The sequence below is a fragment of the Falco cherrug genome, chromosome 8, assembly GCF_023634085.1.
Source record: "Falco cherrug isolate bFalChe1 chromosome 8, bFalChe1.pri, whole genome shotgun sequence".
In the NCBI taxonomy this organism is placed as follows: Eukaryota; Metazoa; Chordata; class Aves; order Falconiformes; family Falconidae; genus Falco; species Falco cherrug.
Window position 1 is genome coordinate 38,797,114 of NC_073704.1, and position 13,529 is coordinate 38,810,642.

Genomic DNA, 13,529 nt, shown 5'->3' on the forward strand with positions numbered 1-13,529 from the left:
GTTTAATTCAAATCCAGTTAATTAAACCACTAAGGAGTGTCTCCCAACTTTAATTAATTCTGCTTCTTCTGTGGGTGGGGACACATGAGTATCTATGTTTTATATGTTTATTCTCAAGCTATATTATATTCTAATGATATTAAATTTTTAAAGAATATTTATAAAGAGAGAAAAAATTCCTAGTCTTTCTTCTTTTTTTTTTTTTTTTTTTTTCTTTTTCTTTCTTTTTGACTCTCTTCCGACCTTTCCTGTCCCAGCCCTCGTGGCTGCCATGCAGACGGAGAGTTGCATGTCCTGTGTTACATGGGCTGGGTGGCCAGATCCCAGTCTGCAAAAATATCTCGGAAAAATACAGGGGAAAGCCTAGATTTCTCTTCTCAGAAAAAAAAACCAAACAGCAACCCACCTTGTGAGAGAGCAAGGTGAGATGGAGAGAGCAGTGGGAAGGGAGAAGAGGATTATCTTTAGAGTTAGAAATGCTCCAGCGACTCACATTTCCTTTTTTCCTACACATATCAAGGGCAGCAATCCCAACGCACAGTGCAACAGGAGGAACACATTTTATTGACTTTCTGCACGCAGAGGTATCTGTCAATCCAAGTTTAAATCACTTAGTGTTCACCACAAGCTGTGGGAGTCCCAGGTGACATCAAAATTTTGGTTTTCTGCACTGGATTGTGCTCAGGATTAGCATCTGGTGGGGTTTCCGTGCTCCAGAAGTGTCCACTAATCCGACGCTGAACCATTGAGGTAGGTTGTATGAAGTTTCACCCCACTAGTCCAGCATTATTTCTGGATGTCCCACATTCAGAGGGAGTTGAACAATGGTTTGTTTCAGTGTTTGGCTGAAATAAGAACTGTGTGGTGGTTTCTTGGTGGCCATACGTGAGCTATAAGTGAACCATACGCTTCCAAAGCTGCTCGCTCCGTTCCCTTTCACTTGCTGTGGGGTACAGACGGCAAAGGGCTTTTTTTTTTTGCTGCGTTTCTCCATCCCCATAGGATTCTTCACTTCCTGCAGTAAAGTTTGTTCTTGGCATTGCCTGAAAATAGTTCATCACTGCAAATAATAGTTATAGCCACCAGAGATGCATAAGTACACTTTGAAGTGAGCGAATCAATAATACAGTTTTGTATTTTTGTTTTGCTGTGTGAATTTATCACCCTTTTCCATATCTCCACAGAGTGCCTATCAGTAGGGTGGCTAAAATTGTCTCCATCTCTGTTCTGCAGCTAAAATAAATATAAGAAATTAGTGTATCTATAGAAATGTATAGTGGTGAAGAACAGGAAGTATACCATGAAGGAGACTTTTTTCCCAGCAGTGCACTAGTCTTGAGTCCAAAGTCTGCAGGAAGACAATGGACAGAAGATCCTGGGCTTATCCCATGGTACTTTTCTGGCTTCTGTCTCCTGTTTCCAGTTGGCATATGTATACCATGAAAGGGAGAAATCTCCAAGACATGTTCCAAAAGCTGATCCAGGTGATCTTTAAAGGTTTGGAAGCCCTGGAGGAAGACAGCCATGCATGTCCTGGAGCACAACCTAGCACAAGAAAAATAAACTATTTGTAGGATTTTTAAGAAATGCTGATCCTGGGTAGAAGCCAAGGTATATTTATGTATTATAAAATGGTAATGCTATTAATTCAATACAGTGTCCCATATTTCCTGGAGCTATATAGATATTTTTTTGTTTAATAACATCAAATCGTCTTGAACACAACCTTGGTACATCATTACGGTGACGCGCAGAAGCAGCTCACCCCTCCCTTTTCAGCTTTATAAGGTGACAAGAGAAATCCTTAATAAGTCACAAGTAGAAGATCATAAAAAGTGCTTCACGCTTGCCCCCCCATTCTCACACTTTGCTGGCAGCCCAGCAGTGTATTGAATTTAACACACATTTACCTGCGGTGAGCTGATATTTTCGGAGGATCAATGCTTAACAGCAGGAGTGTCCTGCAGTTCATTGTAAAACTACCATGTGAGTGGATTCGTTTTTTGAAGTGATTTTTCCAAGGTGCAGTAGCAAGAGAGAGACAAATCAGGCGTCCTGGTTCTTTTATAAGCAACCTGAAGGGCACATCCTTTGCAAATAAGAGGGTTAATGTCAGTTGTCATTCCTTGTGGGTATTCACTGCCAACAGCAGCATCATAATTCTGCCTGGTAAGGTAATGCTAATTCCAGACTGTAGCCTTTGCAAAAATGATGGCAAAGAGAGAGGGATTTCAGGAAATATTTAAACAAATGAAGTACATGGCACAATAAAGGCTGGCAGCTCTATCCTGAGCACTTAATTTTCTTTTTTCTTTTCTTTTCTTTTTTTCTTTTTTCTTTAATTTTACTTTTCAGATTTGTCTTTCCTGTGCTTCTCGGGTCCCTCTGTTTATTTCAGTAGTGCCTGATCCAAGGACAGTGTGTTAGCACGCCTTAATATTGAGAAATTTATGCTTGTTGTTAGTTATACATCATTTTGAGCTGTGATCATAAATTGTTCAATCACAAGGTTTAGTCAAAGCTAGCATTCTTTTACTGATGTCTTTTCCCAAGGGTGTTGAAAATTCGATTGTTCAAAGTGCAAATATGGTTTAGCAATCCCTTCCAAGAACCATTTATCAGAAATCCTAAGGAGGTAATATATAAAAGTGGGATAGGAAACCTGCACATTAAATGGGATTTACCAGCCAAAGCCTTTGGAACTGCTTTCCTGTGAATGACTGGAATAGAGCAGAACAAAGTCAATTACTGACTGTAATTAAGGAGTGGATGCATTTAAACTGTAGAGAGCAGTAGCAGTCTTCTTGAAACTGTCTAGTTACTCTGAAGATTAGTCTGAGGAAAGAAAGAAAAGGACTTGAACTGTATCTTACAAAAAGTATATTTTAAACGAATTCTCTTATTTCCGTTCTATGATCTGTTTTTATGCATTTCCTCGTAAAACACTGATAATATATGATTGTCAAAATAACACGTTCAGACAAAGAAACTTTCAACATGTATTTTGCTTTGGTCTTGTTAGCAATGGAGTATCTTCTTTGCATATCATACACTGCAAATGTTTATGCAGTGCTGAGTACTTGTATTTTAATAAAGCCTGCATTTACTGAAGGGAAGACTGAACTATGTTGTGGCCCTTTTAAGCCTTCAAAATATAGTAAATCTAATTATATATGTTGCTCTTACTTTGAAAATGTTATTCCATTTTATAATTTTAATAATGACTTGTTTATACTGGGAGAGAGGCATTAGATTGAATTGTTGCCTGTATTTAGTCTAATTCATATCAGCATGTATACATGAATAAATTGTAATATAATATAATATATTCTGAACCCAAACTTTGCCGTGCAAGCTGGGCACAGATCTGGAGGACAGCTCTTTCAGCTGCTCACCTTGAGTTGAATTTTGACTTTCTTTCTTTCTTTTGGTAAAGGGAACAGGGAGTGTGTGAGTAGTGATTAACATTATGGCTGAGGACTAGGAAGGGAATTAAAATTTCCCCGACAAATAACTCTCCTGTGTGCACGGGGAACAATGGGGTGGCTGGAGGTCTGCTCCTGATGGGTGCGGACGGGACGGGATGAACATCTGCAGCCAGGCAGCCTCCGAGCCCGCACCGGGGGACCATTCCCACATTCTCCACAGCACTCTCACAGGATGTCTCTGCTGGAGCTGTGCTGATGGGATTTTCCTTAATGCTGATGACTTTGGAAACCTTCCTTACAGGCATTTCCTCAATAAAGGGAGGGTTATAGAACAATTAATAAAACATTAATATGTTTTGTCTTTTTTTTTTTTTTTTTTTTAACTGGTAGTATTTCACTTTTAAGAAAGATGCAGGGAGTATGCTGGCTGGTGAGGATCTGCTGTTTCTTCTATGCTTTAGTAAAAAGTCTTGACATGGGGCAGATACAGTGGAACAGTAGTGCTTCTGGTTGATGGATTTAATAAATAGGCTGTGCCAGGTCTTAACGGCTTTGCTCTGCTTTTCCTCACACTTTGGTCAGCAAGAAATCTCTGTTGTTCACTGTGTTCAGCCATTCCCTGAAAAACACCTGAAAAAGGTTTTGGTCTGAATAGTACCACGTCCCAATGAGCATCCTGATGTGCAGACTAAACCTTCATCCCCGAAACCACCGAAAAGTGTGCAATTCCTACATGTGGATGCTACTAGGCGTTGCACAAGCAACTATTAACAACAAAAAATAAGAAGAAAAAAACCCCTTTGGTTTCAGAGCTGGCAGGAAGTGAGTTGGTTTGGAGCATGGGAAGGATGAGCTCCTGCCTCTGGCCAAGTGTGGTGGAGATGTAGCCCTCCATTCGCTTGCCTGCAAAAATGCAGAACTGCTGAGCTGTGGATGATGCTCCATGGCCACGTGCACCAGGGCTCTGCGGATAATCCTGGGGCAAAGCACTGCACGGCTCTGTGCCTCGGTTTTGCCATCTGTAAAATGGGTGTTTGAACCTGCTGTGCAGAATACCTGGAGATCTGCTCTGGTGAAAAGATATATGTATATCTCTCTTTAAAAAAAAAAAAAAAAAAGTGATGTATCATTATTATCACGGTGCTTTACAGAAGTTCAGACCAACAGAATATGCATGCATATTTCCACCAAATATTGTTAGGCAGTGAAACAGTATTATCAGGGGATTGAATATTCTTTTGATAAATATTCCCAGTGAGTGGGTCAAAAATGTAAATCAACTTCTATTCAGACAAACTGGGGATTTTTTTTCATGATAAATGGGCTCCTAATTACTCCTCTACAGCCATCTTTGATGGCATTTTTTTTTTTTTTTAATTTGAGAAAGAGTGACATTATTAATTTTACCAAAAAGCTTGGAAGTGGACTGTGGAATCACAGGTATATAATAAATGTGTACATTCAAGAAATAAGGTACCAGATACAAAAATAATAATGCCAAAATAAGGATAGAAGCAGAAAAATAACAGGAATTAATTCTTATATTGCATTCGTTTCTTTTCAGGGTGCTTTGATTTACATTTGAACTGTGTCTCGTAACACTGAGTTTCCTGGCTTTTCTTAACTTTTGTCACATTCCCATTATTTTTGCACTATTTGTGTTCAGTGGTTGCATTGCTGAGACAATATCTCGTTTGTTGTGACATATTCAAAACAGTTTTCAGACAGAGGTTCAAAACTCCTCAGTAACTCAGCACTCCAGCAGATAATCCTTGGTACAAAGGAAAAGCATTTGAGTGGGTAGGAGAGAAAATAGAAGAAAATCATCTGTCTCGCGTGTGCTTTACTTACCTGTGTGTGCCCATGCCCTTCCCAGATCACGACAGTGTCAGGAAATGAGTTCCTCCTCCAGTCGGATATCGACTTTCTCATATTGGATTGGTTCCACGCTATCAAAAATGCAATTGACAGATTGGTATGTATTTGTTTTGGCTGTTACCTTTATTAATTAAGATGTAGCAATTTCAACTTCATTTGCTTAGGCATCTCTACAGGTTTTAGGCAGTCAACAGCTAGCTAGACATTCCTCTCTTGGAAGGATATAAAAATATGTATGCAAATCTACTAAAAAATGTCAGATAAACAAGGTTGTTGAACAAAAATGTCATTTGATTCTTGCCTCGAAACGGAGCACTACATTTATTTCTCTGAAATAACAAGGACATTGGTTTGCTGAGGGTTGTAAAAGCACACAAGCACTTAATAACTAATGAATCTTTGCATTTTCTGTTTATGCAGCCTACAGTATATAATCTTCAATAGAACTATTAATACGTTTGAGCCTTTTATGAATTTTTGTATTACTTATTCACAAGAATAACACTAGCAAATAATATTCCTTTGTAACTGATTGCTGTTATTCTCCCAGGAAGGCTGGGGGTTTTCTACTAGAAGTAAGCAGGGCTGCGTTTTATTAAAACAGTTTTTAATTACCAAACCAGATTCAGCTGTAGCTTTTTCTTTCTTTTTTGCCACTCTCAGTACAAATTCCAAATGTCTTCCTCCTATCCCTGCCTGATCCAAGAACAAATTTTTTTTAGAGGGCACTGACTTCCCTTGTTCACTGTAGAATCTGGTGAGAGAAAAATATCCCCATTTCTTGCATTTTTCAGAGGTTTTGCTGCAATGGAATTGGCAGAGCAGGCAGAGGCCGTCTCTTTGAAAGGGTTAATCTGAACACAGCTACTGTTTCCTTAAAGAGCTACAAACATATTACCCTGAGGCTATAATCAGCCAAGGAAAGTTTGATCTGATGATGTATGTCTTCATATTGTGCATTTCATTGGGTGTGTGAGGATATTGATATCCCACTGAAGATTTTGGGGTGGAGTTTTCTGTGGAGACTCAGAACACTTTTTTTGTTGTTGTTTGGGGGAATTTTATTTTTTTTTTGGGTGCTGTTCAGCTAAACATCTAGTAGACTTGATTATTTTTTGTAGTGCTACTAAGGTAATATTGTGGCATCAGGGCAGCCCTGAGCTCGGCAGCGGTGGCTGGTGGGGCAGACCCTGTAAATGGTTAGGGGGCTGGGGGGCTGGTCTGGTCCTGGTGGTGCTTTGCCTTTGCTGTGTGCGCAGGACAGGATGCCACCATGAAGCAATCAGTGACCATTTCATAAACGTCATTTATTTGAGTTTTGAAACTTTGAACAAGCGTGTAAGGCCGTGCAACTTTCCAGGCGGTTGGGATAGCTAAACCTCACCTGACCAAACGCCGTGGGAAGAGACACATGATTAGCCAAAATCATATATCCTTTTTTCTTTTCTTTTTCCTTATTTTCCCCCTTAATGGTCCCCAACTGTCACTTTCTATGCCAGTGAATTAGAGCAAGAGAGAATCTGCCCCTTTTTCCTAAGCCGAGACCAGCAGAATTCAACCTCAGGTTTGTAAGGATATTTGAAACAACGGTGTTAGCAAGAATATTTACTCTAACTATCTAAACCAGAAAGGGAATTTAAACAACATTCCTCTTTGGAAGCATTTGGAAATAGCCTGCAACGTGGAAATAATTTTGGTCTCTAAAGCCTAAAGAAGTAGGCCTTTTGTTTTCCTCACTTAAATGGGAATTTATCTCAGAAATTAAGATCAGTCTTTCAGGGCCATAAAAGCTCTGCCATATGACAAATTTTGCATTACACTTTCCTTAAATTATATACTCACTGCATCACTTGCTCTGTGTGTGCCTGTTAGCTTCTGATTCTGTACTGGCATTCTGTAATCTCTTGCTTCATTCTCACAAATAATAATTTTATTAAAAGCATACATATACGTGTAGATATATATATATGCTCTTTTTCCAGCCAAAAGAACGGATTTGTACATCGAGAAATTTGGAGTTCAAACTCAGAAGATCCTCCAGCATCGAATTACTGAATAGCTTAGACACTGAATCCAAAGAACCAAAGCCTGAACACAGAAAATCTTTAAGTAAGGGTTTTTCCTTTTCTGATTTTTTTTTCCCTTTCCTTTTTAAATAACTATGCCATTACAGGGTAAGATAATTTTTATTACATACAGAATGTAAGGAAGATCACTGAGAATTTTAAAGCTGAATGTGTTCTGTGTTGATATACATAACTTGTATTTAAGTAAAGACAGTTACTAGCTCCACGCTTCTAAAGGGTGACATTCTCTCCTAAGCAAAATAAATTTGTTTAGGAGCAAAGACATTTATTTAAGCCATTTATTTTTAAAAATAAGCAACATGAGTCCTATGTTAATGGTCTGTTGCAGTTGCTTTGTTTCCATTTTAGTAAAATATCTCAAATTGCCAGAGTAATTTTGTCTGCTGTGTATTTATACACTGAATTGCTGAAAGACCTGACATATCCTCTGTAGCCAATAATCAGTGATGTATCTATAATTTTATAACAGGTAAATTCCAGAGACTGAGGTTGATTTTTGTCAGTGTGATTAGAAAAGAAAGTGTTCTAAAACTAACAGGGACGTGCTTTGCTCCACTGAGACTTTCCTTTTCCAGCCATTGCCGAGATGCTCATGATATTGTGGGCAGTAGAGACAGGAGATGCTGGTGACCCTGAATCACACTCAGCTTTTTTTAAATTTCATCCTCTCTCTTGAATTTTTGTTTTTCTTTTTTGTTTGGTGGGAAATTCACACACTGCTTCTAACATAAGCACCGTGACAGCTTTAGACTCGTATGCTGTACGAGATACCTATAGACACTGAGGGGCTGTGCAGGAATTTGCCTGCACACATTTCAGTGAAGGATCAAAGCCTGAGATGTTAAAAAAAAGGTTGCATTAAAAAGACCCAACATAGCTATTTCTAATGATAATTATCCACACGATCATAAATATATATGCATGCATGCACGTGCTTGTACGCACACAGAGATTCATTAAATAGTCTCTTTTTGCAGACCAAAAATTGTTGTTGTTGTTGTTTTCTTCCTATTATCTAGGAGATTTGATTTGTTGTTTTTTTTTTAAAGGTTTTTCTTTCTGTTATAAAATATAAAGTACTCTTAGCGTAGCTGGTGAAAAATTGTCCCAATATCTTTGTACTGTGTGTTACACTGCATTTCTCAGAGGAAGAAAAATAAGGCTGAGAGCATGGTAAGTTTTGAGGGTCTGATTCTGCTCCTATTGTAGCTAATAGCAAAATGCCCATAAACTGCCTCAGCACTCGGGGAATTTTTATTTATTTATTTAGACTTCTCACATATCTTTAAATGATAATTTGTCAGACAAAACAGAAAAAGTGAATATGAGCAGTGACAGAGACTTTGTCTATGTTTCTTTTCAAATCTCAGAGAATCCCGAATAACCTCCGTTTTGTTATAGGCTATTTAAACTCTTAAAAAATGGGAAAATATCTGCTGTGAAATAACACTGAACCAAAGCTTGCATTTAAATACTGTAGATTGGATTGCTTCTAAAATATGTATTCAGAACTTTTTTTTTGGCCCCTTGAGATCAAGCAATTATGTGGAATTAGAAAAATCATATTATTCACTTACTTATTAGTAGTCTAAGCACAAACTGTATTGTCAGTTTTCTGCCTTTGGCTTTCTGTGCCCTTAATGTTCACACAAGTATCGTAGCCAGAATTATCGGCAGCTAGAGCCAAAATTGCTTTAAAAAGGCATGAGAACTGGTAATGACACATTGTTAGCAGTTAACAGGTGGTCGTTTCATTGTCCAGTTTGACTGCAGAGCACAGAAAAGATATGTGCAATATCTGCAAGTGTGTTTATAAACTTCTTACAAAGTTTTAACAATTTTATAATTTTGTAGTGCTCTTAGATTATTGACTACTGCCAATGTCAAATCCAAACAAAGGAGTATTTTTTTAAAGATGGCTTAAAGCTCCTCCAGTTTAAAACAGAAGACGAGTGACTGATGTGTTAGCAGGCCACCCCCCCACCCCCCAATAATCTTTAATGAAATATTCAGACAGTTCAGACTCATGTGTATTTATCTACTGTAACATTTTAAAGGGCTGCTGTGTCACTGTGGGTTCGTAGCACCCAAGTATGCAAAGGACAGGTATATTCTAACCAAAGTATTCCAGTAACTTACTCTTTAATTTAAAACTGGGGAGACGGCCCCTAGAGACTTAGTAGCAGGAATCTGGTTTTTGTGTTTAATCCTAATTGCTTCTGCTTACACTACAAGGACAAATGGTAATTCTCTGTTATGCTTTTTGAGCTGTAGACACTGATTTCATTGAAAACTGGGCTCAAACAGCCAGGCTCAATTTCCAAAGTTCACAGAGTGTCCGTCTTCTTGGTCATGCAGCTTTTCAGAGGCTTCTCATCCAGCTTGGATTCAACTCATGTTCTAATTGAAGTTTTCTTGAGCTAAGGAGAAACCAAGGATGGCCTTGGGGAACATTACCGAAATATGTAAAACTGTGATCCTGCTCTCAAATACATGGAAACAGATTACTCTTTATTTCACGATGCCAACTATTTCACTGATTTAATTTATGCAGCTAATGCTGGGTCAGAAAGAACATGTTTTTCACCCTAGCAAACTCCCCCATTAGAAGATGTATACATTTGGTGCAAAGAAACTGTCTTGCAGCACTGCTCCTTTTTATGCAAGTAAGCGTTGTTCTAAACCAGTAATTTTTAAAATTAGTGGCAGACTTCGTAATTTCCAAGTAATTTAGTTATCATTCAGACTGTAGTTTTTTGGTTTCTTTCTCCTAAGGATGCCAAAAACCCTCTCCTAATTAGTACCAATTATAATTGGGTCTGCTGGTAGGTGGTCTGCCACATTAATTTTATACCACATGAAACCAGGCACCTGGGTTAGACTAAAGCAGAGATGCTGTCATGGTGCATGGGAGGTAGGGAAAGGATCGGTGTGCATTGCAAGGTTCCCAGAAATCATCCAGCTCTCCAAAAACCAAGAGTCCTTACCGTGTGTGTGGACTACAGGAGCTGTCAGGACAGTCACGCTGTGGGCACTGCAACCAACGCCGCGCTCTCTGCTACGCTCAGCGTTCCTTTTGCTCTCCATGGCCGCTGTATGGTTTGCGTTTTGGCCATCATCTGGGAATATTGTCACTCAGGGGTGACCTCTTGTGGAAGTGCCTGAGCTGGAGTCACTATCGATTGTTGGAGGGGATCAGTTCTCCTTCTACTCCCCCTTTTCTGGATGGAAACAAACGGCTTCGCGGTAGGAAGAGTGCCCTTTGGCTACCGTATCAATCTGAGGGCTGCTCTTGTCAAAATGCACAATCACGAGCTTGATAATGCAATCCATTCCCAAAGCACTATATTTCCAACCTGTTCTCCATCATTTCCTTATGGCGTCACATTTACCCAGTTCATCACATTCTTATTAATATTTTAGGTTTCCTTGAAAGTGATGGAATTCTATTTTTATTACAAAAGCAACAAGAATAAATACTAATTGTTGTCAGTTATTTCCTTATGTAGTGGGAACAGTAATCTGTTCCTCAGCTTTAGGTTGCCAAAGCAAAATAATGAAATATTTTAGACATTTAAAAAATCTGTGATATTAGATAAATGCAATTTGATCTCCTTGTTTGCCACATAAAAGCTGGAACTGCCTGAATTGATAAGATTGAATTGCATTATTTTTATTGTTTCTACTCGCATATTTTTCTTATCTTCATGAACACTTAAAATCCAGTGGTTAGTCATACGGCCCTGTGACGAGTCCTGGAAAATCTGCTCCATGTTTGAATTCTAACTTGAGGTGCCACGACTAGAGCATCAAGATTTACAAAAGTAAAATAAAATAAGATTTTATATGTATATATATATATATATGAAAAGGGGAGACTTGATGGGCTGTGCAGTATTATTGCTATTCCTGATCTCTTTGGTGTCTCAATAAGAGTAGTTGGGGATCTGGGGGTCGTTGTGCCAGACACAATGCAACACCGAAGTAAGACAATTCCAGCTCTCAGCCTGAATAAGGACAAGTTGCAACAGGTGGAAAAAGCGGACAAAAGCAGGGGGTGGAAGGAAAAGTTGACAGCAAAGCCGACATGTCATGCATATTAAACAGCAGGCTTGGGATTCCTTTCCGCTCTTCATTAGGATTGGGGTCTTAGCCCCGACACCCTGGCCACCAGCCAACTCAAATAATGATATTTTCCTTACCTAAATTCCTCTTGCACTTTCAAGAGGGAGCAATGGGTCGTTCTAGTCCCAAAGGGCGATGCGTTGCTCTGGGATGCCACAGTTCCTGGGGAATTGCCGCAGGGCAGTGTCTGGGAATATGCCTCCTAGCATCTTTTTAATCGAGAAAAAAAATAACGTCTGGATTGTATGTTTGATTTGCCACCAGCTGCATTTGCTATAATGTCATCTGGGGTCTGAAATCTGCTTTGGTTCCTTAAAAGACAGAGTTTAAGTCAGGCACCCTGTCCCCAGTATTTAGCCAAGGACTGTGTGTGTGCTTTGATATTGCCCAAAGTTGCTTTTCTTGTGTCACCCACTTTTTGTTACTTTGGAAGGCTGAATTTTGAAACGTGAAGCATGGCATGTAAATATTCTGAAGAAATTACTAAAACATTCAGAATCATCTCTGAATGCAGTTTGTTAGATAATAAAGACTGTACAATGTCTGTGTGTTGGGGGGGAAACAGCAGCAAAAAAACATTTTGGTCTCTCAGTGGCTGCGGTGCAAGAAATGGAGAATTCAGTGGACCTTTAACCCTTTCTGGCTCCCTGTGGTGCTGGCTCCTTCCCTGGCTAAAGCTTCTTCTGGGGGCTTGCTCGAGGGTTTAAAGTTTGTCCCTGCAGAGGACTGGATATTTCTGTGGGAATCACCGCCTTGCTGAGGCTATTGTTTCTCTTCAGAGGGAAGTGGTGGTTACCAGGGCACAAAGACACGGATTTGCTGGGCTTCAGCTGTGTAATAGCAGGAGGAAAAAAAGCCAGAAACTTATTTTGTTGAAAGCATCATTTAGAGATCCTAGAGAAAGGCCACCTAATTGCAGGCAGTGCTGAGCGAGGAGCCTGTGTCATTTTTCTCTCTTCCTTTCTAACATGTGAAGATGCTGGTAGGTGGGAGACTATACCTGGGGATGGAATGAGAGGTTTTACTGGCTCAGCCAAGCTTGTCGAGGGCCAGGGTCTGTGGTAACCAACAGAGCCCCTCACCCACGTGGAGTTGCTTCATTGATAAGGGGGCTAATCAGAGCAGCAGAAGTGGGAAATCACTCCATTTCTTTGTTAGCTCTGAATTCTTTCCCCTTCCCAGCCCATTTATTTTGGTTAGATGTGAAGTTCAAAGCCAAATGGGTGCTATTTAGGGAGTATTATTGCATTGCAATGTTAGCATTATGTATAGGTCAGTTTTATTACTTTTAATAAAACCAAGACATATAAAGCAGTAATGTATATTAGTGCAGCATTACCAATGACAGCAATTAAAACAGAAAGCAAAACGAAAACTATATGCAAATATGCAGTTTCCTACTGCAATGTTAATTTTGTCACTCTGCAGCTTGTATGTTTGTGGCATTTGTTTTTATTACATCAACAAGAATGCAATTGGATTCAGATATGGAAAAAAAACCCACAAAAAGAAAATGCAACATGCTTTTTTTATGAAGGGTGGCAGCACATATTTGGACTATAGGGACTTAACTCATTTTTTGACATATTTTACTCTCCTGTTTCTCTACAGCATTTACTATAGGTATGCTCTTTTCTCAGAGCTTAAGAAAATGCTGATTTGGCAACAAAGGAGTATTAATATTGGCATTTTAGAAACAAAACATGCCAAATTCAGAAACAAACTGTGTCACTTCAACTGATAATAGGAGATCATGTTGCACCCAAAATCACAACTGGCTGTGACTAGTTCTCAAGTAAAAAAAAAAAAAAAAAAGGATTTTTCTTGAATTTGAATATGCTGTTTCCATCAATTATAATATAATGTTGCCTTAATTCTTTGTTTTATTTCTACTATACTTTCCAAAATCCTTCCAGAGTTTACTATTTGGGTTGAAAAAACATATTTTTAAATTGGGCATAACCAACTTCCATATAAACATTTGGCAGGGAAATCAGTGCATGTTCACTTA

The 13,529-nt window shown here is 39.0% G+C and overlaps 1 protein-coding gene across 4 annotated transcripts in view; it reads left to right on the forward strand.

The window, feature by feature from the left end:
- ARHGAP15 (Rho GTPase activating protein 15) overlaps positions 1 to 13,529 on the forward strand; it is a 332,925-nt gene that overhangs the window by 163,373 nt on the left and 156,023 nt on the right. For all 4 annotated transcript variants that reach the window (XM_055719343.1, XM_055719344.1, XM_055719341.1 and 1 more), the window contains 2 exons: positions 5,305 to 5,403; positions 7,289 to 7,415. In XM_055719343.1, the coding sequence (XP_055575318.1) occupies positions 5,305 to 5,403; positions 7,289 to 7,415 (226 nt within the window). The remainder of the gene's footprint in view (positions 1 to 5,304; positions 5,404 to 7,288; positions 7,416 to 13,529) is intronic.